The sequence below is a fragment of the Cryptotermes secundus genome, unplaced genomic scaffold (genome assembly GCF_002891405.2).
Source record: "Cryptotermes secundus unplaced genomic scaffold, Csec_1.0 scaffold871, whole genome shotgun sequence".
NCBI lineage: Eukaryota > Metazoa > Arthropoda > Insecta > Blattodea > Kalotermitidae > Cryptotermes > Cryptotermes secundus.
In genome coordinates this window covers 341,316-367,609 of record NW_019740663.1, presented here as the reverse complement: position 1 = coordinate 367,609, position 26,294 = coordinate 341,316, and the positions used below count along the sequence as shown (strand labels likewise).

At 42.5% G+C, this 26,294-nt stretch overlaps 1 protein-coding gene across 2 annotated transcripts in view; it reads right to left on the bottom strand.

Moving 5' to 3' along the window:
• The window catches only part of LOC111872553, a 192,711-nt gene that overhangs the window by 14,243 nt on the left and 152,174 nt on the right, over positions 1 to 26,294 (bottom strand). For both annotated transcript variants that reach the window (XM_023866586.2, XM_023866587.2), the window contains exons 4-5: positions 3,357 to 3,519; positions 1,123 to 1,484 (exon numbers count right to left, since the gene is read on the bottom strand). In XM_023866586.2, the coding sequence (XP_023722354.1) occupies positions 1,123 to 1,484; positions 3,357 to 3,519 (525 nt within the window). The remainder of the gene's footprint in view (positions 1 to 1,122; positions 1,485 to 3,356; positions 3,520 to 26,294) is intronic.

Here is a 26,294-nt window from a genome sequence, read left to right as displayed (position 1 = left end):
AATTTATTTTGTAATACTAAACATTATGGAACCGAAATTTTACATTATATCAAAGAATTGTTTCTAAAATGACAAAAATATGACCTTATTTCAAAATTATGCCAAAATATGCTGTAAAACCAATAAAACTCTAAAATATGCATTTATATGCCCAATAAAAACGACATAATTTTAATAAGAATGACTGGAAACATGCATAATTACATTTAAAAATAGGAATAAACCCTAGGAAAAAAATATGATATGTCATAGAAATCCGGGCCCTAGTAATTAATTTAAACCAAATAGGTTCCTGCTCTTTGTGAAACAAGTTGAGAGGCTGTGACAGCTGGACTGAACTGATTCAGGACTGTATTCAAAGCAGGTTTTAATATCTTAATTGATGACTCAACTTTCTGATATAATAAAATCAGTTTCATGTTGAAAACGCCAGGTAGGAACAACATACACCTGCTAATTATTATAAATGCATACCAAGATTGAAATATGGGTAAAATGGAAGCAAGAATTAATATGATTTAAGACAACTTACAGCAAATTTTTATGTAAACATAAAATCATTCATGAATGAATTAAAGAAGACTATAAAATATTAACATTCTGCTTCTTGACGTGAAAAACAGTGAGTGACAGGGGGAGGGACTGGTGGTATGATGTCCTGCTACCAGTTTGTCCCACTCCTTTTTACTTTTATTCAAAACTGATATGTAAGGTAGTGCAAGAAGATATTAAAAATATGGTAAAAGTGAACAACTCTACAGATGCGACTGAAACTTGTGTAAGTTGCATTAAAAGATTTACTTCAGTCAGTTGATTTTTTACACAGAAAAATAAGATTTTGTTACAAAAAATTCCTGTTTCTAACATTCAGAATGTAAAATATTTTTGTGTGACAAATCAACCACACTGAAGAATCCTTTTTGCACACATACTAAACAAATGTTCTAAGCATCATGTATGAGCATCAATGAAATCTGCACAGCTGTTAAATTTTTTAGCTTTTCTTTGAAATTATTAATTTTTTATGCCATCCAGTATATTAGCTGTATTATGGACTGACAATTCCATTATTACCTCTGTATTGCCACTTCGAACAATGCAAAGAGTGACCATGGGACTTACATCTAATGATGCCAAGCAGTACCAACAGAAGACATGCTTGCAACGCTTGCACATCATCTGTGCACAGCCCTCGTCCTTCTCAATAGGAACATTACACATGGGACAACACTTGATGAGATCGGAGTCAAAAGGAATGCTTGGTTCCATGAGATCTGTGTGTCCTTCCTTGGTCAGGCGTCTGGTGTTCTCCTCACACGAAAATCCTGAGTGCCAAGGGTTCTTGCAGTTTGAACAAAAGTCTGACGAACAAGTTGGGCAGTGGACGCTCTGGGGAAGACAACGCTCTACAGGGCCACAAACATTGCACACTGTTTCACATCCCGCACGTGGGCACCACGTTCTGTTAACATCAAGGTCCACTTCTGTGGAAACAAGGAAGAACAACGTCAAAACTCTTGAAGCAAATAAAAACAGAATTGTTAAACTGATTTCTTGTATACCGTTGACATTAATTTCTCACTTCACTCGTTTTGTCATTTTTTAATTTATCCTGAGTGTTTCAAACATATGCTGGCAACTGGACAAACTCATTCACACTGACTTAGGCACAAATATTAAACTTAACACATTACCACTCATCAGCCCTATGGGACTTCCCAAACCAGACTTCATTGTCACTTTATATTTGTTTTACTCCAATAATTGTTGCCTTCCCCCCCCCCCCATTCCTTATGTTTTGTGTGAAACATAAATACGCAGGCACCAGGACATATTTATATACTTGAAATATGCAATCCAGAGGCAACACAAAATTCCAGTTATTCTGTCCTAACCTAAGCAAGATTGGAGAACATATATAACAAATATTTCAAGTCATTTTATGTGGATTAGCATTCATAAAAAATAAGTTAAATTAACTTCAACGCTTCTAAGTAATATTGTTCACAGAGAATAATGTAACAATTAAGCATGTCCGATTCCATCATTTTCAGTGTTCACAAGAGAGAAATGGAAAATGTGTAAAAAGGTTTGGTCAGAAAAGCTGTGCTGAAGTTGGGAGTCTAGACAAACATTTAAGGATAATTTCAAAATGGCTCCTATAGATTTTGAGAGCATGCTGGGGGCATCTAGCACATGGAAGGGATCAAAGGTGGCTCTTACGAATGTGGTAACAAACCTTCAGGTTCCATAAATAGTCTAACATTCACTGATTAGCTCAGCGGCAATTAGCCTTTCAAAAAAGACTGTCTTCACCAAAAATATCATCTCTATATCCCAAAAATTTCAGAAAGTACACATTCTGTCAACTGAGTATTGGATTTTATTATACAGCAGTCTGACTGTTGCTGCTTGCATATGTCCATCAAGTACTGAACTATTCCATGATAACATTACCATGTTTATGGTTCATGGCAATGTACTTACATTGTTTAAAACTATTATTTTGGACTTTGTGCACTGTCTAAATTTATTGAAATTACTATGTTTTGGAAATTGGTAGACCTACTATTTCCATCTTCAGGTGAACATGATATGACAGAAAACATATTCTGTTGACTCAATTAGTGAAGCTACTCTCAACTGTAACATTCTAATTATGTTCCTTTGAGATGTTGCAACTGGTAATATGTCACACTGACTGCACATTTTGTTCCAAAGGACAACCTAATGACATTTTTTAGAAGGCTAAATACAAAATTAGCCCACTGGCATTGCATTCAAAATAAATTCTTAAAAATTATGATGTTTTTCATGGTTTGAGAACATGCCTACCAAGGGGCCTTGCACGGTAGGTTTTCTTTTGTATCCTGCCACCTGAAGATGGAAATAGAATCAGTTTCCACTGAGAAGATTAATACAGTGGTAATGAACTATACTTCTATTTGCGGAGTGCTTGGTTCAAATCTCGACCAGGACACTAGCTGAGACTTCCACGGTTTTCCTCTGTCTCTCCATGCAAATACATGTATAGTGCTTTGATTTGGTGACAACCTCTTCCTTCCAAATCTTTTCCAATTCTTAATTGACCAATGTGTCATTTGATGCTATATAGCCTACATACTGTCAGCATTATAAAATAAGCATAAAAAAGAATCAATATTGGAAACATAGTACTTCTGATAAACTCTGATGGACAAAGTCCAAAATTATGGTTTCAAAGAATGTGTCAAAAAACTCTGCACTCAGTGTACAATAATCAGACACACTAATCACAAAATTTTATGGCAGTTGTAGATGAATAAACAAGGGGCTGACTGCAATATAATGTGTGCCCGTTTCTCATCATCACTCACCTCTATTTAGACGAAATTTGCTGTGTTTCTCAACTAACTCCTTGCTGACTAGAATTTCAATTTCCAATAATGAGATCACACCTTGTTTTTCACACTGGGCATCAGGGCAGGAAATGTCATAAGCCCCTTCTTGGATTTCAAACTCGATGTAGGACTTCATGCACTGAAATTAAAGGAGAAACATTTAATTAGATATATGAGTGAAGAGTAGTGATGTCAGATGGTAAAACTGAGACCTGGGGAATCACAGTACGCACGCTTCCAGCTTTACAGGTGCCATCACAAATGTGAGATTCAGGGATATCTAACTGTAACCATCTGTATACAAAATGAGGGCTGTTCAAATGGAACTTGTTCAGAGATTGTTCTAAGCACCAGCTGATGAACCAGCTTCACAAAGAACTCCCTGAACTACTGCTGAAACTAATAAAACACGTCAGCTGACATCTTCAGCTGACCAAAATCTATGGCCATTTATAATTTTCTTGAGGGGGCCAAACACACAAATCGGTTTCACTTGGAATAAGCCTCACATATTCTTGATCAATTAGTATATTTGCTGCACCTGTGGCGCGCCACAAACAAACATAGGATGATATCAAAGAACTTTCTTCTCAAGAAAGACAGGTGGCACAAGTTCAGCCCCCATCAAGAAAGGCGATAAGAGAAAGGATACAAACCTATTTGGTTTATATATTCTAACTTAAATAACAAAAGTTTTAAAATATTCAATATACCAAGACAGCTGCTGTAGTTGTGAAAACTTTGGATTGTGTATCTATTGTGAATTACATTGTATGTGTACATATTTTAACATTCAGAACACCCTTTGAAATAGTGGTTTCCAAACAGTATCGATGTCCCTCTGATGATGGTCTATAAGGACTGAAACATGTAAAGGTGTTAAGAATTGAAGTACCCAAGAACTTCAACAGTCACACTCGACAGAGATGTTTTATCTTTTATAATGAACAATAGCAAACATCATCCAAATTTAATCTGCTCTTAATTTTCTCACAGATCAAGTTTTGATTTTTTTACTGCAGTTCCCAAATATTTTAACTCTTGCCACATTTCTGAAGGATCTAAAGCTATCTTCATATTATGATTTGTCTTGCATTCTGGTGACAATATGTCAACATGTACCCAGTTTTTTTTTGTGTTTATGAACAGACCACCATCAGTGGCATACATTGGGTACTCTGTGTTTTTCTTCATGGTATTTGGGTTATCTTCCAATACATTTACAGATTAATATGACACATTTAGCTTAATTATTCAGATAGAATGACTGACATAAACAATACCAACACAAATTCTACAGTATAAACCATGACGAAGCTGGGACTGAGAAAGACCATGGAAGAGACAGCAGGAATATGTTAGGTCAGAACAGGCTTGACTGCTTATATGGTGGAGGAGGTGGAGGTGGAGGAGGTTGAGTGGGAGGAGGTGGTGGAGGAGGATGAGGAGTCAGTTCTGACTGTAGATCGTTCACACTTGGAGAAATCTACTTCGAATCTCAGTTTGTGTCAAATATTCTGATTCGGAGCATTCAACTCAGATCTGAGATTCTCACAGCTGTGACTATGAAGATTGTTGCTTCAACCCTGATGACAAGGGCTGAATGTTCCTCCGAAACATCAGCAAACATCTAAATAGAAGGAGTGACATCCCAAAAGACAATAATCTCCAACATCTTCACGTTTATTTTTCAGCATCTCTAGTCAAATACAGAAGCATTAACATTAAATGCTTACAATCTCATACTACGAGTATTTTTACTTATTTGTTATCACTACTACTCATCCATCTTATCAGCTACCCAATTTTTTAACCTTCAGCAAGCCAAACAACTAAGGAATTGTCCCTTGAACCTTCTAAAACTGCATGTGAATTTCTGATGTAGATTAGTGGCTATAACACATGTCAATTTGAGCTTTCATGCCTTTGGAAGGATCGAATGACTGACTGTAGGAAATGAGACTACACATAGGCCTACACAACGTGATTTTCACTCAGTACTAGAGGTAACGTTCTACCCTTCTACTCGAGAGGTTCGAATCTCGACCTAACACCGGCTATTCTTAAGGGCGTATCTTGCTTTTCCTTGGCCCATTCGGGCAAATGCCAGGATATCATCTTCATTATTTCATGGCCGTTTCCTCTCAAATTCATCCATCATCATACGTACCATTCGACATAGTATAGTTTTGACAATGAAACGACGTCGTTAAATAGCATTAAAAAGTGTTGGTACCAGGGGCGGCCCGTGTATAGGCACTGAGGAACTGGAGCACCCCCAATTTCCACATGATATTATCGATAACATTTATATAATGAGTCCTTTTTTCTTTAATTCTTTCATTATACTTGTACAATACAATATATAATCCTTAAGCTTAATGTCAGTAGCCAATCTTTGTACGGAACTGTGCGCTTCTGGAGCAGCACCCCCACTAATTTTAGCTACGAGCCGCCACTGGTTGGTACTGACTGATTCATCGGGCTGGTTTGTATAAATTCAAACTCGCAAAACAAAATCAACATTTCTTCATCTGTGATTGAGGTTATAATGAACTTGTTTACTGATATTTGGGCGTCCTTGTTTACATGTTTATTTCAGCGCTTCAAGTTCTCTAGCACCGACTAATTGAAATGTAAACCAGGCCATGGCTGAAGCATTTAGTCGTTGGATTCCCGACCTGGAAACCGGGATACCTTCTTATGGCTCCACATGCAGGAAGGGTGAGAGGGAATAACAGGGGCGGGGCTTTCCTTGAGCACTTTGGTTTTCTCCTTATCATGTCCCACCATTTTGCATACTCGATCTGCCCCATCTGAAGCTGCAGTACCAAGCGCCTCAGCATTACCGCACTCATAAAATAAAATGAAACAAAAATAATATGATGTGTGATTATTCTTGTGTGTGGGGAGCTGCTACTGAGTATTCTAGCACAGATATACTGTATTAAATTAAGTCCTGGGGAGTAAAGCGCGGCCGGCGAGTAAGGCTGACAACCTTACCGCCATATATGAGCCGATTGTCCAGATAATGTGGGACCCTCAGCGTCTCACAACCCTATGGGCCTTCACGGCCTGGTACACGGGTAGCTTTACTTTACTTTTACCTGATAAAGTGAAATAATTAATATTATAAAAGTACATTTTTCCCTATCGCTTATTTCTGCACCATGCCACGAAGACATATGGGGGAGTGGAGGCATAGTTCCACTATTCTTAACCTCGACACTAGATGGAGATGAGTGGTCAGCTTCACGCCTCAACCGCTTCACTCCCAGGAAACGAGCCCCAGGTACCCACTGGATAGGTGGATGGGTGCAGTCTCTTCGGAGCAGAGAACAATCTCTTACATCTGCCTGGAATCGAAGCCTGGACGTCCATCTCATACTCGCCCACTATAATGACTAACCTATTCCGGCATCGTTTCTGATCGTTTTACATATATACATATATTAGAAAACTATAAATATTTAATTCACTGTACAGAAGTTGTTTCAAAGAGACATGAACAGGTGTAATTTTTATCATGACACTTAAAAGTAATGTTCAAGGTAAAATGTTTCTCTAATACACTAAATAAATAAGATCGTGTTGGACTCTTCACTTGTTTACTTGTTTGTCAAGATTATTTAACGACGTCAGGCTTATAAAGCGTCGAATGAGAAGACGATTGTGAATAAACAGGGAAATGTCTGGAAAGAACTGATCAACAAAACAGGATTTTCCTTACTGCTTCTCAGGCGGCAAAACAATTTCTAAGGCAATATGTCTTATAGATGTATGTGAAAACAAACTATTTTTATCTGTATTTGTTGTATAAGCCAGAAAATAGGGCCAACCCCTATTTTTCCAGCGACAAAACCTGGGGTTCCTCTTGCTCCAAAATTCAATACAATTTAATTTAGAGGGTTTAAAGTAAAAAGTAGTAAAATTTATACTATTAAGAAATAAAATATTCAAACGTTAATAGCTCAAATATAGGTATCTTCACAAATATCATTAGAATTGCCAACGAGAACTCCTCAAAATCCTCCTCTTTTCTAAGAAGCAGTATTTGAGAAAAAAAAGTTATGGGAATAACTGAACGCATACCGGGACTTTCCTTTGATACGACATGAACTGCAGAGAAAACGAAAAAATTCTTTGGGGGGGAACAAACACAGACAGACAGCAAGGTGATCTCATAATCCTCTTTGTACGTTTTCAAAATAGGGAAGGCAGGCTAAGACTTCGCCTTGTATTAGGACTGACACAGTAGTTCTGTATTCGTAATTTCATTGTTAAGTAGACTCTATGTGAAACGTACGAAACAATAGCTCTGCCTACAGATACTCCTACAACCATATTATAATCTGTCTTCAGTGACCTCGAAGTAAGCAGACCTACACAATAACTGTGACCGTCCAAACTGAACTGCATCAGTGCAAAGGGCAAAATGGCTGCCATGAACCGGAACCTGCCTACGCCCAACTAACGACACCTCTAAATTAGTAAAACAGTTGCAAAGCTGGAACTTTAAACCGAGAGACCAGATTTGTTTACACTTCGCTTTATAATTACCAGAAAATTCATAGATCCTACTCAGAAAACCGATGTCTCTTTAAATTGGAAGTCATCCATCGCGAAGTTCGTGCCCTCGGAAAGTAACAGAAATGACCTGCACATAGTTAACGAACGGGATCTGAACATGCGTTCCCATTGTGCAGGCTGTCCTCCCTGGTACCGGTATCGGAGTTTGATTCTATGTAGAGCCTAACGACAATTATATCAAGAAAATGAATTTGTATTTTAGGGCCGCGCCATAGCTCAAGCGGTTAGTCGCTAGCTTCCCGCGGCGGTCCGGGTTCGATCCCGGGTCTGGTCAAGTGGAATTTGTGTTGGACAACGTGGCGCTGGGGCAGGTTTTGTCCGAGTACTTCGGTTTCCCCTGCCAATCTTCATTCCACCAATTTCTCCACAATCACCCTCACCTATCATCTGGGGCTGGTACAATAGGCCACAAGTGGCCGCAGTACAAGGGACTTAGTCCCACCTCACTAGCATTAAAATAAATTCTGTGCAAGTTGGATCGCAGAGAAAGCGTCTCACTCGTACAGTTACTTCTAGATTTATGTGGTAACTGTTTCCTCAAAAATATCGCACGAATTAAAGACGCCTAAATCAAGAGCTAATTTCCCCTAAAACATGAATGATGGGTTTCGTGCATAGGCAGATGATTACAGATATTTTTATTCACAAAATAAAACATTTGTATTTGATATTTTAAGAATTATTTTATTTCACATTTTATATACCTGCGCGCAGCTATGTACGCGCAGCTTCAATTGCCTTCAGCGCCATGCAGTCGTCCGCCATGTTGCCTTTTATGGACTCGTGATGGCACTGAAGTGAGAAGTAAAAAGAGGTAAATTAAAAAGTGCTATACATTTTCTTCAACTGCGTCAAACGGCAAACGGAACGGCAAACGGAACAAGTGCAAATGAGGGAGTGACCGAATTCGAGGGGTAGTCAATTTGACTGTCGGCTGACAACGGCTATCCTGCCTGACGAGTTTCGTGATTTTCCTTCATCCCTCAACGAGAATACTGGGATAGTACCCTGAAACAGTCCACGGCCACTTCCTTTCCAATTCGTCATTCACTACTGCCCTACTATTCGACGCTATGTATTCTGAGCTACTGAAAGCGAGATTACGTAAGCGAAAATCAAATAAGTACAAACTGTATAATCTTGTAGACTGAAGACTATGTAGTCTCAAGATATATTTCCGACGGTTCGGTGGAACATATTGCCTTCATGTTTGGGGTTGTGTAGACAGTAGGTTCATCCGAAACATCGGAAGCTTCTTACAAACCGTGCTGACTGAGCCGGGATAACTCATTCAGTATAGCAACGGCCTGCGGGATGAACGTTCAGGGTTCAATTCTAGGCAGGAACTAAAGATTTATCTCTACTCCATAACTTCCAGACTTGTTCTGGGGCCTGGAGAGCACCCCCCCCCCTTACAACGGATGCTGTGGCGGTTCTTTCGCCGGGGTTAAAGCAGCAGGGGCGTGAAGCTGATCACTCGCCTCTAGTCCCCCATACAACTTCGTAGCGTAGTGTTTAACTAATTAAGCACAGGGACTATACCTTGATCTTACAGCGGTTTTTATTGCTAGTGGGGTGGGACTAAGTCCCTTGTACTGTGGCCACTTCTGGCCTATTGTACCAGCCCCAGATGATAGGTGAGGGTGATTGTAGAGCAATTGGTGGAATGAAGATTGGCAGGGGAAACCGAAGTGCTGGGAGAAAACCTGCGCCAGCGCCACTTTGTCCATCACAAATCCCACTTGACCAGACCCGGGATCGAACCCGGGCCGCCACCGTGGGAAGCCAGGGACTAACCGCTTGAGCTATGGCGCGATCTTACAGCGTTACAACTGAAATGAGTTTAGACTGTACCTCGGAGAACGCCATGCAAATATAAAATGGTAAAAAGGGGAAAACGTCACAGTCCACGACAGTTCACAAATGAGTTCACACAGCTGCTGGTTATATGAGAGTAAAACCAGTCACTCAAGTACTGCAGACAGTAAGAGAATGGTTGCAGTCCAAGCTATACTCAGTTTTGAGTCTTTAGAAGTCTGAATTTTCTCTCCTATAAACTTTGATCTAGTTACATGTACTCGTAAGCTTGAGTTTCAGTTATCTGCACCCCATGAACTGGATTCGTGCTACATGTTTAAATTAATCTTTTAAACAACAATATACATTTTTTTTTCGGCGCAGCAACATTTTCACCTACGTGAATGTACCAAGGACTAAACTATACGAACTCAGGCCTTAAGCTGTCGATGATTGGGTAAAGCGAAAACAGCAAACGGGGTTTCCTACAGGGCTCCGGGTCAGACTATAACCTCATGTACTACAGAAACTCTGCTTCCAGCGCAAACGCGAACTGCGTGAAGAAGCTGACACTGTCAGCTGATCCTCCGGCTACTGTTTGGCATTCTTTGTGGCACTGGCCGTCAACACAATAAAAATAAAAATAAAATCAATGTGAGAAGTCGTATTGGTTTATTTGATAGTTGCTACATGTTTCGGTCCACATATGGGATCCTCAGGAAGCCTCATCAAATAGGTCTCTTGTTATTGAACTGTCTTAATATGGATCCATATTAGTACTACTCATCACAATGCTATGCTATGCACTATGCTACAAGACGGAAGGTCGCGGGTTCGAGTCACGATGTCATTGGATTTTTTTCAATTAACCTAATCCTTCCGGCCGCTCTATGGCCCTGAGGTCGACTCAGCCTCTAACAGAAATGAGTACCAGGAATATTCTTGGGGGTAAAGGGCGGCCGGCGCGTAGGGCTGTCAACCTTACCGCCATCTACGAGTCGATTGTCTAGAAAATGTGGGAACCTCAACATCTCAGAACCCTATGGGCCTCCACGGCCTGTTACAGGGATATCTTTACTTACTTACTTACTTGCCACATGTTTCGGTCAGCATATGGGACCGTCTTCAGGCAGTTTCATTAAATACCTCTCAGGTTATCGAACTGTCTAATATGGATCCATATTAGTGATACTCATCACAGTCACGTAACACATGCAACAGTGATAAAGTTGCAAGAATTTTTTCTAATTAAATTTTTTTTTAATATAAATTTGAAATGATACACAACATGATGCAAACAGTGAAGATACTGCTTGGCAGACCGTCAAAATTTTACGAAGCATCAATCACGCAGATGTTACCGTTAACATTGTCATTAGACTCCACTGCCAGTGCAGTCTCAGTCAAGGACCGACTGGCGTCAAAGCGGTATGCTGGCCGCCATTTGCTTTTGTGCGACCAGTGACAGTATTCTGCCACTCCCCAAAACACGAACCGGGATATGTAATACTTCGTGTAGGCAACCTAACGGAAAAAAAAGTCCCGTTTAAGTATGCCTGAATTTCCCATCAACGCATGAATAAGGGATGCGGCTTCAGCACAGAAAGTAGTAAGATTCAAATGATGACGTGGGGCTCTACATCAGTGACGGTGGCGCAGCCTAGTTCCCATGCTGGATGAAGTGTAACATTTCCTTCTCCTGGGAGTACAAGAACGAGACAGAAGAGCTATAGCACAGCAACAACATAAACCACGTGGATCTGCATATACACGTAACATCAAATTCGAACATCTCGGTGCACGTATAAACAAGCCGACTGGGATACCCCGAACAACGCGTTCTGCCTTCACACGTTTTAATAGGAAGGCCAAAAAACAAATACGACATATATTCTGGAGAAAACAGTTACCCCACAGCACAATACCATTACCATAGTGGAACAACAAACAATACACACTCGACATTTAACAGGCACATGGCTTAAATGGAGTTTGTAATATTGGCTATAAATACCTTAATGGCCATTTTAAATATAATTTTAATTTGTAACCATTTAATATCAAGATTAATGTCTAGTTTTAAGTATATTTGAACCACATTTTAAAATTGTCAGCGTAGAATAACCACACTGACACAATACGAACTCATATTGATTAACGACGCATTCTAAAAGCTAAATAGCACTCGTGTACACCTGAAGATGACCCAAGAAAAGGATCGAAACATATAACAATACCACCACCAAAGAACACAAACAAATGTTGACACAATAGTGTATATTTTGTTTCTTTTTTATTATCTGTTGTGCGACTGTCGCAAATTGTGTATTTTAGTAAATAGCACATACAGGATGTATACCAGAAAAGTTACCATAAAGGAAGAACGAAGATGCTCATCGCAGACGGTTACATTATTAAAACGTACATAATTCTTTTTTCTACGCGATTTTGGTATTCACAAGACAGTGGGAAAATTCAAACACACTAACATCGGATTTTTTTTTCCGTAAGGTTGCCTACACAAGGCACAACGTATTCTGGTTCGTAGAGCAGGTGGACTTTACGTTACTGCACTTTCGCAGTCATGAAGTCATGAAGCAGATAAAGAATTTCCGCCTTCTGGAACGTGGTGTCGTTTTAGCCCGGTACAAATATATCGACTCTTCGAAGGAATTGCTGCATCAATGTTCACGGTCAGAGTATACATCAATATTTTTAACATGCTGATGAATTTAATCTACAATCACTTATGCACAAATTAAGTTTTGTTTGTAATTTGCTTCGTTGGTCATCGGTCAAAATATAATAAGAATTTAATACTGACCTACAATTAAATTATATAAATTTTCCACACGTTTGTAGGGGTACGCGGTAGGGAGGCTGGTTGAGGCACTATGCTACAAGCCGCAAGATCGCGGGTTCGATTCCCGATAAGGTCATTAGAATCTTCAATTTACCTAATACTTCCAGCCGCATTATGGCCCTGGGGTTCACTCAGACTCTAACAGAAATGTGTACCAGGAATCTTCCTGGAGGTAAAGGGCTGCCAGCGCGTAAGGCTGACAGCCTCACCCTATGAGCCGCTACGACCAGTTTTTCACATTCCGGTACATTCACTCGATCGCCAATTTGTGTCAAGCCGCGCAATTTGGTATTTTTTTTTCACAATGTAACATTACACTAAATTCGATTTAAATAAATGGTTTCTAAATTTATGGATCCAATTTTTACTCGTGTGCTTGTGTTTCACAGATCTAAGCACTGGAGAGCAGATATTTGTGTCGGTATATTGGAAAAAGACCTATCACAGTGGCCACGTGGTCAAAGGCATAGATGTCTGTGTACCTTTATTCTGATCCCGTGTCCAAGGAGTCCTACCAACTGTGTAGAGAGATCAAGGAACTTAAAATAAATAAGGAGGGGCAAGGTTCAACAAAGGGGTGTAGAGCCATTGACGGACGGACGGATGGATGGATGGATGGATGGACAGATAGATGGGCCGCGCCATAGCTCAAGCGGTTAGTCGCTGGCTTCCAACGGCGGCGGCCCGGGTTCGATCCAGGGTCTGGTCAAGTGGGATTTGTGGTGGACAATGTGGGGCTGGGGCAGGTTTCCTCAGAGTACTTCGGTTTCCCCTGCCAATCTTCATTCCACCAATTGCTCCACAATCACCCTCACCTATCATCTGGGGCTGGTACAATAGGCCAGAAGTGGCTGCAGTACAAGGGACTCAGTCCCACCCCACTAGCAGTAACAAAATAGATAGATACTGGAAACAGATAAAGAGTATGTATATATTATTTACTTATGGGACCGAGAGTAGGTACCTAATGTACAATGCTGCTTTTCACAGTTTTGAAATTGGACAGCTCTGACACGCAGCACGATATAATCGATTCCCATTTTCGACCTACATTCCAAGCTCGTTTTGCAGTTCAGATGACTTTATCTGGACTACACTGCGGCTCAGAATAAACGCGGTTAATCATAAGTTGCAGCAGCGTTTAGAGAAACATCAGAGTGGAACTCAATGCAATAGTAGTTACATTTCTATCAGCAATCGAAGTTTCAGTACACATCAGTTGCTATGCAGAAATACATGCTTACATGTGCAGTTGTTTTCTTGTTTTCAAGGCTAAACATGCAAACTTGACGTGCGTTTTAACAAGCACACCCGATAAAATACGTGTAACTGCAGGAAGTAGGGTCCATCTTGAGAAGCTAAAACTCACTCTACTAGTCAAGAAATTACCGCTTTTTACACATCACGAAGTTTAAATGTTCGGGACAGCTAGCCCATGGCCCCTATTATGACTATTTGCCGTCAGATCTATTTTACGAGCAATATCCACCTCCAATCTACATGCCCACGCCAGCCAGGTTGTTCCTCTTACATTCAGGTTTCAGGGCTAAAATTCTGTAAGTATTTTTCATCTCTCCCACGCGTCCTAAATGTCTCGCCAATCACATCGCCTTACACTTCGGTAAAACGAGCTCCGAAAGCGAAAAGCACGAAACAACGCAACAAACCCAAACGGAGAGGGAATTCAAACCAATTTCGGTCACAAAATTGCTAGTGCTCTAGAAAGCCCGAGAGAGCTCAGTCGGTATAGCGACGGGCTATGGACTGGACGACCGCGGTTCGATTCCTGGCAGAAGCAAGATTTTTTCTCTACTACACATCGCCCCGAGCGGCTCTGGGGCCCACTCAGTCTCCTGTCCAAATGGAAACAGAAGCGTGAAGCTGACCACTTACCTTAATCTAGTGCCGTGGAGAATCTAAATTTCTGATTTACCCCAGCCTTTTTTCAGTCTTCAACTAAATACTGTCATGATATTCCACACACTACCGCGTTTCCACACATCACCGCCATCTGTGAGCCGAGCGTCTAGAAAAATGTTGGAGTCTCGACGTCTCACAACCCTACGGGCCTCCACATTCTGTTACTGAGATAGCTTTACCTCATTATTTTTTATTTTTATTCTTGAAGTGTCCACTTGTAATCTTTCAAACAGACGGCGATGGGTTCTCCACATTCGCTTCTAAACAACTTCTACAAATAAAAAACAAACTCCGTGGCCTGTGGTCCGCCAGCGAACTATACCGACACAGCGACAGCCGCTTGTCAGCAAAGTTAGTGCCAACTTTTGAGGATAGAGGGTGTCACGTGGTCAGCGCAGCTCCTCAATTATCCTCACGAGGTTGAATGGACCCCATTCCAAACACACTACTTCTCAGAAAATCTATTAGCGCCGAGACTCGAACCAGAGACCTCTGGATCTGTAGTCAGGAATTCTGACCACTAGACCACAGAGGCGGTGCAACAACTTCTACAGCTGATACATAATAAGTCATGACTTACGGACCTAGCCATATGCTTCTCTCGTCCTCCAAGAGGCATAGCGGTTTTAGTCTCGTCTCAACTGTGTACATCACCATCCCGGCCGCATCGGGGCTGAAGAGCGTGTGCTACTCCGACACTGGTATTGATTCTGCGTAACCGTTTTAAAAAATTCACAGCAAATCGGAAGGGATGACAGAAGTGAATATACTGGTCCGCTCATCCTGAGAGGCTGTTCATGGAAACGCTGCAGATCTCAGCCTAGAATACACTGCACTTGCATTCAACAATAAAATCTGTTGTGGTCAATTTTGAAGTTTTATGGGATGTGATGACGCGTAAAACTCACACCGATACTTCGAAGCTACAGATCCAGAGATCACAGGTTCGATTCCCGGAGCTACCAGATTTTCTGAGAAGTAGTGGGTTGGGAACGGGGTGCACTCAGCCTCGTGAGGATAACTGAGAAGTTACATGAATGGAGAAGTAGCGGCTCCGGTGTAGAAAACCGAAATTAACGGCGTTGGGAATTCGTTACGCTGACCACGCGACATCCTCTATCCGCTAAAGTTGGCACTAACTTCGCCGACAAGCAGCGGTCGCTCGGTCGGTATAGTTCGCATGCGGACTAAAGTCACGGAGAGAGGTTTAGTGACCCATTAGTTGAAACACTGAGAAGACGGATACGTGCCGAGATGATAAGGGCTAGTTCTCGATCCCCTTGAATAAACTCGAGAACTTAACAAAGCCATGATTTTCATTTCGAGTGCTTAGTTTAGAGATCAGGAGTTTTGAGGACCGCGGTTTAAACTCTGAAACCCCCAGAGTGTTCACTTGTACTCCGATACAGAGTGCATATTGGCGGACCAGTGAAAAGGGAAATACACGTATTGGTATTCGGAGGTTAGAAGCTTCTATCACCGAAGTAGGCGAACGAAGATGACGCCGCGAAACCTCACAGTAGTTACGTGCTGGCTTCTGGACTATACAGAAGCAATGTCCACGAAACTAAATAAATCCATCCCACGCGATCAGAAGTCGAATTACGTCTCTATGTTAAAATCAAACAAAAGTCTATGTGATTCAGTTTAGAAACTTATTTGTGGAAGTGTTCTGGCAATCACTACGTACAGAGTGATTCAAAGTTCGTGTGTCACACAGAATCAGAGTCAACAAATTAACTGTCCACTACTGAGAAAACAATTTCGTTTCCTTCTCTGGGCACCGTGTTGTTTCCGTACCCACTTGAACTATGTGTTAAGTCCCAGGTTGATATTCCCTCACCGGAAAATACTGATCTACCTATCCGCATCTCCTCTTTCATCAAAAACCACGCCCAACCCCCAACGAGGATATTAAAGGCGTAACCTGGGATACAGAACTATAATTTTGCCTGTGGTTGTGTGTTGGTGTGAAACTTGGTCTCTGACATTAAGGGAGGAAGATAGGCTGAGGGTGTTTGAGAACAGGGTGTTGAGAATATTTGGACCGAAGAGAGATGAAGTGACGGGAGGTTGGGGAAAACTGCATAATGAGGAGCTTCATTTGTACTCTTCTCCAAGTATAATTAGAATGATTAAGTCAAGGAGGATGAGGTGGACAGGGCATGTTGCACGAATGGGTGAGAACAGGAATGCATATAGGATATTGGTGGGAAATCCAGATGGAAATAGATCACTGAGAAGACCACGACGTATGTGGGTGGACAATATTAAAATGAATCTTAGAGAGACAGGATGGAATGGTATGAAGTGGATTGATCTGGCTCAGGATAGGGACCGGTGGAGGGCTCTTGTGAACACGGTAATGATGGGAAGTTGGCAGCTTTTCAAAAAGGGCCCAGCTCCAAGAGTGAGTGAGCGAGCTAGGACATATGAAATAAAAAAGTAACAAAAGTCCGAAAGGTTACAAATGGCATCCAGTTCACATGCAGAACGGAGTTTGGAAGGAAGCTTTGTCGACTGCTTTGGAAGCAGAAAAGACCACCACGAGGAAATCGTATGATTACAGAGTCATAACCTCGTTAATCGATGATTCGGTCCATCGGCACTTCCACGACATATTCAAACAGTCAAACGATCGTTCCCCAATCGATGGGAGGTAATGCGCGTGCGCATTGGCGATGTTTGCAAGTTCAGTCACGTCGGCCAGCCGTTCTGGTAGTGTGGCACTGCAGTCTTACAAATGTTCGCTGTTTTCATCACATTTTGCAGGTTTCCGAATAAAATTAGTTAAATGACGGGCCCTACGATGAACAGCAAAACCAATCTTACAACTAATTTCGTTAACCAAAGAAGAGCCAATCGACGATGTTTTATCAAACAAATTAACGCCGATTGTGGATCACTATATGCAAGCTTAGCAAACGCATTTGTGAGCGCTATACGTTATGCTGCCGGTCACGGTAGCCGAGCGGTCTAAGGCATGCACTGTCTTCGCTCGCCCAGAAGCCGGGATCGTGGGTTCGAATCCCACTCAGGGTATGGGTGTTTAGTTTGTGTGTGTGTGCGTTTTTCTGTGTTTGTGTACAGGTAGAGGCCTTGCGACGAGCTGATCACCCTTCCAAGGTGTCCTACCGTCTGTAAAATGATCATGAAACTGAAAAATTAGCCTTATGTTCCAAAGTGGGAGCAAGAGGAGAAAAAATACTTCGCGTTAACCGGCACAGACACACGATCGAATCGCTCACTGCCTTTACACGGTTCCAAGAGAGCATTTTGTATTCTTAGTCGGGTGAGACTGAGTCCACTTGGTACTGCGGCCACTAACTGACCTATCGTACCAGGGTCGGATGATAGATGATGATGATGATGATGATGATGATTGTGGAGCAATTGGTGGAATAAAGATTGGCAGGGGAAACCGAAGTACTAGGAGAATACCTAACCCAGTGCCACTTTGTCCACCAAAAATCCCACATGACCTGACCCGGGATGGAACCACGGCTGCCGCGGTGGGAAGCCGACGACGAACCGCCAGAGCTTGGCGCTATGCCAAAGGAGCTATCCGCCTCTTAAACGCAGATGCGCGGATATTAAAACTTATCTTAGAGATACATGGTGTAGGGTATGGACTGGATTAATCTGGCACAGGAGAGGGAGCAATTGCGGCCCTTAATGAGCCATTGGGTTCCATAAATGTCGGGATATGATGGTTGCTCAATAAGGACTCGGCTCAGTTGAGCTGGTTATGGGGATGATGGAAATAAAATAATAATAATAAGAAAGCTTACAACCTGTCGATTCTAACCGCATCCTGAACTAGAGCTATTCGTTTTAACCAGCCTGTACAAATTGTCTTTTATAAACAGCTTGGAAAGAACATAATTCCTGAATTCCATCACACACCCACAGTAAGGGTAACTACCACTTTCGCAACAACGGAGCGAGTGAACAGTCATGAGCGTATTGACCGTATTGACTGCTGTGGGCAGCTGAATCTCCCAATTCATTTCATAGTGAAGCTGCGTAATGCATGCAAAAGGGAAGTACGTCACATACAGGGTGTACAACTTGAAACTTGCTTTGCTGCTGCTGTCGCCAGTTGCGCAGAAGCACTGCTGCTGGGACCTGCGTGTCCGTGAGTCTCTCTGTGTATCCCCATACTGTTGCAGGGCAATGGATAAGTAAAGACGGTCCTGCGCCAAGGAAGAATTGTTGGAGATGTCGTTTCAAAAAGATTAGTTCTCCCCAGAACGTCTTGTTCTTATAAATGTTACTTCTACGACATATTTCGACCTTATAAGGACATCATAATGTAGATACTTTTACTAACTGTTGCACTGTATTGCTTTTTCTAGTTCAGTGTTCTAAAAAAGGTAAAGTTATCCCTGTAACACGCCGTGAAGGCCCATAGGATTGTGAGATGTCGAGGCTCCCACATTTTCTCTAGACGGTTGCCTCACAGATGGTGATAAGGTTGTCAGCCTTACGCGCCGGTCGTCCTCTACTTCCCAGGCAGATTCCTGGTACTCATTTCTGTTAGAAGCTGAGTCGACCCCAGGACCATAGTTCGGTTAGATGGATCAGGTAAACTGAAAAGAATCCACCCCATCGGGACTCGAATCCGAGACATTTCGGTGATGCCTCTATTCCCCACACGTCTTCATGGTTTGGCACTTACGGAACCAAAGGAGCACTGATACCTTTTATTCAGGACCTGTTCGTTTATGAACATGTAACTTCTTCACAAGCCATGAAGTACAGAATGACTGAACGACCTTTCTCTCGTGTCTGCATAAAGCAGGAAGCCAACCGTCTGCTGCGCACGCAGTTGTGGTGTTCATTGCATGCGTAAATCTAAATCGCTGCTTCGCCGTTAATGTAGGCTACCCATTCGTACAGAAGGTACAGGTCTGTTATACAACTGTTCCAGGAAGCAGTTCTTTTAAGGGATTACGTAACACTGATTCCAAAAGCCAACCAATGTGAACGCTATTACAAGCTTTAAGAAGAGGAAAGTCGTACTGAAACAGAAAAACAGCCAAACGCAACTGAGGCTAAAAGTAAAAGTAACAAATTCCATGGAACTGAGACATTTTTGAGGCCAGTTACACAGCTACTCAAGATTTTCCCAACACACTGCGGAACCTGAAGGTTCATTGCCGTGTATATAACAGCCCTCCACTGATCCCTATCCTGAGCCAGGTCAATTCAGTCCAAATCCATTTTCATTAACTTGGATTGTTTATCCACAGAATCCGTTCATGTCTGTGGCCGTTCGAGACATTTCGTAACAATTTTTTTTTGCGGTGAAGTGTTAAGCTCCACGCCCAAGCATCAAGCTGAAAGACCACTCCCTGTCGGCTGTCCACGACTGCTCATTCAGTATATTCGTAGCTACCTTCCCTATCTGGAGGCCGTCTCCTCCGCCCACAGCCTGAGGACGCGCAATGCCACAGTGACGAAGGATAAAAGGCGGCAGACTTCTCTGACACAGGCATACAGAAACTTATTCCCCGATGCGACAAGCACCCCCGTTCCGGCGGGGGCTATGTTGAGAAGTACCTTACGTATGTATGTATTTCTTGTATACAATATTCTTTTGTTAAACCGCCTCTGTGGTCTAGTGGTCAGAGTTACTGGCTACAGATCCAGAGGTCCCAGGCTCGATTCAGGCGCTACCAGATTTTCTGAGAAACAGTGGGTCTGGAACGCGGTCCACTCAGCCTCGTGAGAATAACTGAGGAGCTATTTCAAGGAAATAGCGGCTCCGGTCTAAAAAGCCGAGATTAACGGCCGTGGGGATTCGTTGCGCTGAACACGGGACACCCTCTACCTGTTAAAGTTTGCACTAACTTCGCCGACAAGCGGCGGTCGCTCGGTCGGTATAGTTCGCACGGAATTTGTTTGTTTTTTGCTTTCTTTGTTAACACTTAGCTGGAGGTTACTTTCCGAATAGCCCTCATCTATGACAGTGCAGCTGCACGGTGTGCCAGTTTTACCTTTATTCATTTTACCACACAACTGAGATGCCATGGACATATCTGATGGCAAGGCGTGTTAACAAAAGTTTACGACAAAGCCCAATAAAACTAACTCGAACAAACGGTCAATGTTACAGTTCGATATATATTCATGTACGATTAGCAAAATCACTGGATATTCCGTAAGTCAGGCACCATAGGCAATACTGTAATTGTGACATATCCATTAGGAAGTATGCTCACTTAATCCACCATTTATGCCGACGCAAACGGGCAAACGTTTTTACCAGCCCAAGAGAACGGCGTGATAACACTGCATTTAGGGACAATGAGCTGTCACTGAAGATGCTACTCTGCCTGTAGTTCAGGATTTATGGCACACTCTGGACCTTATAACTTTTACATAATGCAGAACGTGGAAGACTGCAGCTAATATCAAGTGAGACACAATACAGCCCGTCTCCTTGTGAAGTAAACAGTAGAAGTCAGTCTTACGTGCATGAATGAAAAAAAGTTCCTTTGAAATCGGATCCTTGTAACAGAACTTCTTGCCTTCCCCTCGGCGATACAGCTGAGGGTGAGCTTTGGCCTCTGAACAATCTACCTCCGTTCTTCTCTGTTCATCTCTCCTCCCCACCGTTTCACTCTCATTTAAGGACATCATCATGTACATCCTCCAACCATCTCAGCTCCTTCGCTGACGTTGATTTCCTTTCAACCCATCCATCCGAAAGTGACTGTCTGGTTTTTGAACAATTTAGGCTTTACGGTGTGAGGTTAGCCTCACGCCCAGCCCCCAACTTGGACGACCAGGCTGTCCGTCTTCGTCTGGTTTCTACCCTTTGAATTGCCCGGCATTGGTGAGCCTACCAGTAGCTACTCTCCCGCCGGCATAGCCCCGAGTCTCAGGAGCACACAAACCCCACCAGCACAATAAGGTGGACACCATTGGTGGGGCTGTAACAGAGCTAGGCGCTGTATACCTAGCACCACACAGTCCGAGAGTCACGTGATGGTCAGACAAGTTGCCAATACACGTCTGTACTTGCGAAGCAGGCGCTAAGGCTATGACAGGATGGGCCACGGTGCTTACGAATGCAACTCCTCANCATTGCAGGGCAAAATTAAAAAAAAAAAAAAAAAGGCTGGTAACACTGAAATTGCAAATAAGTTCGTGAAGCAAATTATGAATTATGGGAGACAAAGAAAATGGAATTTCCGACTACGTCTTGTGTACAATCATCCTATAAATCCTTCAGCATAAGATAAATTTCGCAATTTACGAAGTGAAGGAATTTTATTTCATGCTTGTTAAATTTATTGTATCCGTGTTACCGGGTTCATTTCCCGTCGCTACAGATGTCACCAAGAATTCTGCAAGAGATCACACAGATTGAATGGCAATACTTCACTAAACTGCTGACCCACAGAGATTTATAGAATGTACATGGCTGAAGGGACAGGAGGTTGCAGAAATCTGCATAATGAGGAGCTTCATTACTTATAGTCTTCTCCAAGTATAATTAGAATGATCAAGTCAAGGAGGATGAGATGGGCAGGGCATGTAGCAAAAATGGGGGAGAGGAGATATGCATATAGGATATTGGTGGGAAAGCCGGAAGGAAAGAGACCACTGGGAAGACCAAGGAGTAGGTGGGTGGACAATAATAAAATGGATCTTAGAGAGATAGGATGGGATGGTATGGATTGGATTGATGTGGCTCAGGATAGGGACTAGTGGAAGGCTCTTGTGAACATGGCAATGAACGTTCGGGTTCCATAAAATGCTGGGAAATTCTTGAGTAGCTGCAAATTGGCGGCTCCTCAAGAAGGGCTCAGCTCCATGAGTGAGTTATATATGATAATAGAAAATGAAGTAACAACTTCCAGTTCATATAACACTAGTTCATTTCACGGCGATTCTACGCATACCGATAGACAGCGGAATCTGACCAATCCGGAAAAGTTAATTCCCCTCCCGTTCTTAGAGGCGCAAAACAAAAACAAACTCCATGGACTGTAGTCAGCCAGCGAACTATACCGACCGAGCGACCGCCGCTTGTCGGCGAAGTTAGTGCCAACTTTTGGGGATAGAGGGTGTCACGTGGTCAGCGCAACGAATCCCCACGGCCGTTAATTTCGATTTTCTAGACCGAAGCCTCTATTTCCTATTAATAGCTCCTCGATCATCCTCATGAGGCTGAGTGGACCGCGTTCCAGACCCACTACTTCTCAGAAAATCTGGTAGCGTCGGGAATCAAACCCGGGGCCTCAGGAGCTGTAGCCGGGAAATCTGACCACTAGACCACAGAGGCGGTCTGTGTTGCAAAAATGGCGTCTACACAGGAGGACTTGTGTCACTCCTCGTTTCCACTGCAAAATGCGACGATACCCGAACAGCATGCAAGCAGATGAAATGTGGCTCCCCTACCCCGTCCACACAAATCGCCGCCTGCCATGTGACTCGTAAGGCTCGCAATGGGTGTCTGAGAAATCCGTAAGAAACTTGGAGAGACTCTACTATCAGCCTGCATGTCTTACAAGACTATTGCAAGGACAGATTAATTTCTATAATTTTTTTAAATGTTTACTTCATTTTGAATTATCTTGTACAGAGAGAATTTGTACTTTGTTGACCGGTTCCACGGCTCTGCGCGTCACGGCGACCGGTTCACCGCCACCTGCGAGACGGTGGAAGTCTGCCGATAAATCAGCATGACTGACGGCCGATGCCGTTCGGAATGAAGCAATTACATACAATTCAAGACAGTGTGTAACCAAGGTGCTAATAAATCCAATCATTCGAACTAGGACCCGTCATTTTCGTCACGCGTACCATCCTACACGTGACAATATATTTCGCAATTACTGTATCGTTAAAACACAGGTGCAACAATCCTTCTTGCAATTACAGCACACCAAACACCAACTATGAGTGGATGGAGCTGGACTTCGTGGGTTAGATGTGGATTCTGTGACTTCCAGTGACAGTTATTTTGCGTGTTTCTGTGCCGCTGCAAGTGAAACTACGCTTCATGAGAAAAGACTCTCAATTGCGGATTGATCTCACCTTCGACGACAGACTGTAGAAACCAACTGCAAAAATGAGCCCTGCTAGCTGGATCGCGCGGCTGCAAGGCGTGGATTACTGTTGTTTTATAGGGTCTAAGCTTCAGTAATTGTGTTTCCGTTCTAATACTAGACTTTGACACTCAGTCTCCTGAGCTAGACGTTTCAATGATTTTCTAGGTTCAAGTCTGGCCCCTATGTCATCTAACTTCTACTCAGTAAGCTCCCGGCGCTTATGTTTTTGTTTCTTGTTTATTAAGAGTCCTGTCATTCTAAGTTTATTCATCAAATTGTAAATTGTCTGCCTGCTGGGAATTCTTTCATCACGAAATTTACGTCAAATTTTTCGCCGACATTTTCTAGCAGATCGTATTTCACATAGGTGTCATACAGAAATACACGTTGCTCTAAAGTTACCGCACCATGACGGAACACACTGCTCACTAACCGTAACTGAGAACAAATCGCTAATGGAACTGATAACTGCTGTCTACTGCTGACAAATCATAAACAAACCCCCACGCATGATCCTCAATGCTCGCCGTGAAAGATAATGCCGTCAAAAGCAAATTAATTGCTTCCCTTCATTCCAAATGTTATCCATCATCAGACATGCTGAGTCATCGGGCAAATTCGTATGCGCCTTGCGGCAAGCAGCGCACCGCTAGACGTGAAACAGCCCCCTCCGCCCCCCAAAAAGCCCCCTGTATATAAACCACGGCAGAACATTCTGCAAGTGTCTTATCGCATGAGGTCAGTGTGCCAACAGTTGGACAAATCTGCAATGAAAGATGGTGTGTTAGTTTAGGGAATTATGGCCTTATTTTTACGTAACACGGCATGTCGATCGGCCTCCCATAGGTTCTACATGGGCGTGTGAACAAGGGAAAAGAACTGAGTAGGATCACAGCTTGTTGGATCAGAAACTGTTATATAATTAGTCCAAGCAGGGCGTGTTTCTCGGTTTCGTACTCTGTCGTTCTCACGTCCCGTCGTTCAAATGGAAAAGAAATGCAAAAGCGGTCTATCTAACACACCGCTTACCACATTTTGGTTCGTATAAAAACTATGATGGATAGACGTGATGACAGTGTCAGGCATGTTTCGTATAGTACTTACATGAACTTATATAATGCCAAGGAGACTAAGGGTGGGGGGCGGAAGAAATTATGATAGGAAGGACAAATGAACGGGACTCAGAAGGGAAAAGTGGGGAGGGAGGGAGGGAGGGAGGGAAGGAGATAAATGTAGGGACATTTTAATAGCAAACATAAGCACACACAGCTGAATTTTCAAAGGTCATTACATGGTAAATAAAACAAGAAACAAGTTTCAAACTTCACTTGGCGAGGATGGTAAAAAAAAAAGGCAAAGCTATCCCTGTAAAAGACCGTGAAGGTCCACAGGGTTCTGAGACATCGAGGTTCCCATATTTTGTAGACAATCGGCTCACAGATAGCGGTAAGGCTGTTAGCATTACGCGCCGGCCGTTCTTTACCCCTCAAGAATATTCCTAGTACTCATTTCTGTTAGAGGCTGAGTCTACCCCAAGGCCATAGTGTGGCTGCAAGGACTAGGTCAACTGAGAAAAAAGCCAATGACCTCATCGGGACTCGAACCCGCGACCTTCCGGCTTGTAGTATTGTGACTTAAGAAATTACGCTACCGCGAGTCCCCCTTCATGGGAATGCCAAATATTTATAGCTGAACAGGATATCGGCCCCATACAATAACGTTTCAAAATTGAATCACATGTGGAACAAATAAGGAATTGAAATAGAGAGCTATAATGAACTTCAAATTTAATTATACATGGTTATAGCAGTACTAGCATTAATTTATGGCAGCTAAACGTCGACAATAAAACGAGGGACCAGAATGAGACAGCCTACTGAAGGTCGAGATGCATATCTTGAGATATGATGAGACGTTAAGATGTTAAAAAAAATACGGAAGATGTTAAATGATAGAATTGAAGGCCACGGAGCTTAGCGACTGTGGAGCAACACAGCATACCGAGACAAGAGTGGGAATACCACCTCCCTTGGAGATCAGCTCGAGGGCCAATAAAAAGACTGTTGGAGCGAACTCTGGAGCACGAACAGGTTTATAACTCATCCTTGACTGATGTTAATTTATTGGGCAAAAATCTAATACCATAAAGATAAAAAAAGACGTTTTAATAGACACTAGTAATGACATGATCAGCAGAAAGCAGAAATCATAATACAAGAACAGGCAGTAGGCCACCTGATCGGAAAATCTGGCTATTTCACCGGACTACACTGCGTTAAATCACAGGAGACAGAAATCTTATGAACTAGTAGATCGTTTGAAGAACAGGCAAAGTTCAGTTATTTTAAGGCGATGGTTACAAATCTGAATTACAATTAAGGAAACATAAAAAGCAAAACATTCTAAGTCTGAGAAGAGAAAGTAGGGGGACAGTGAGAGTCTACATTTGGGGGTGGGGGGAAGAAATTTTTTTATCTTCAGTTTTGAATGCTCCCAGGCAGTACCCGCTCGTCCTTCTGGCAAAAGTATGTTTGAGAGAGGGCATGTGGCCTGGAGGAAGTAAGATGAGCTGAGGTTTTACCGCGCGTGATCGACATTAACTTTTGTACGATGTTGGAAGGGCTGCATTACAATGAAATTCCGATCTTACATTTGGAAGGCTACACTGGAGTGAAA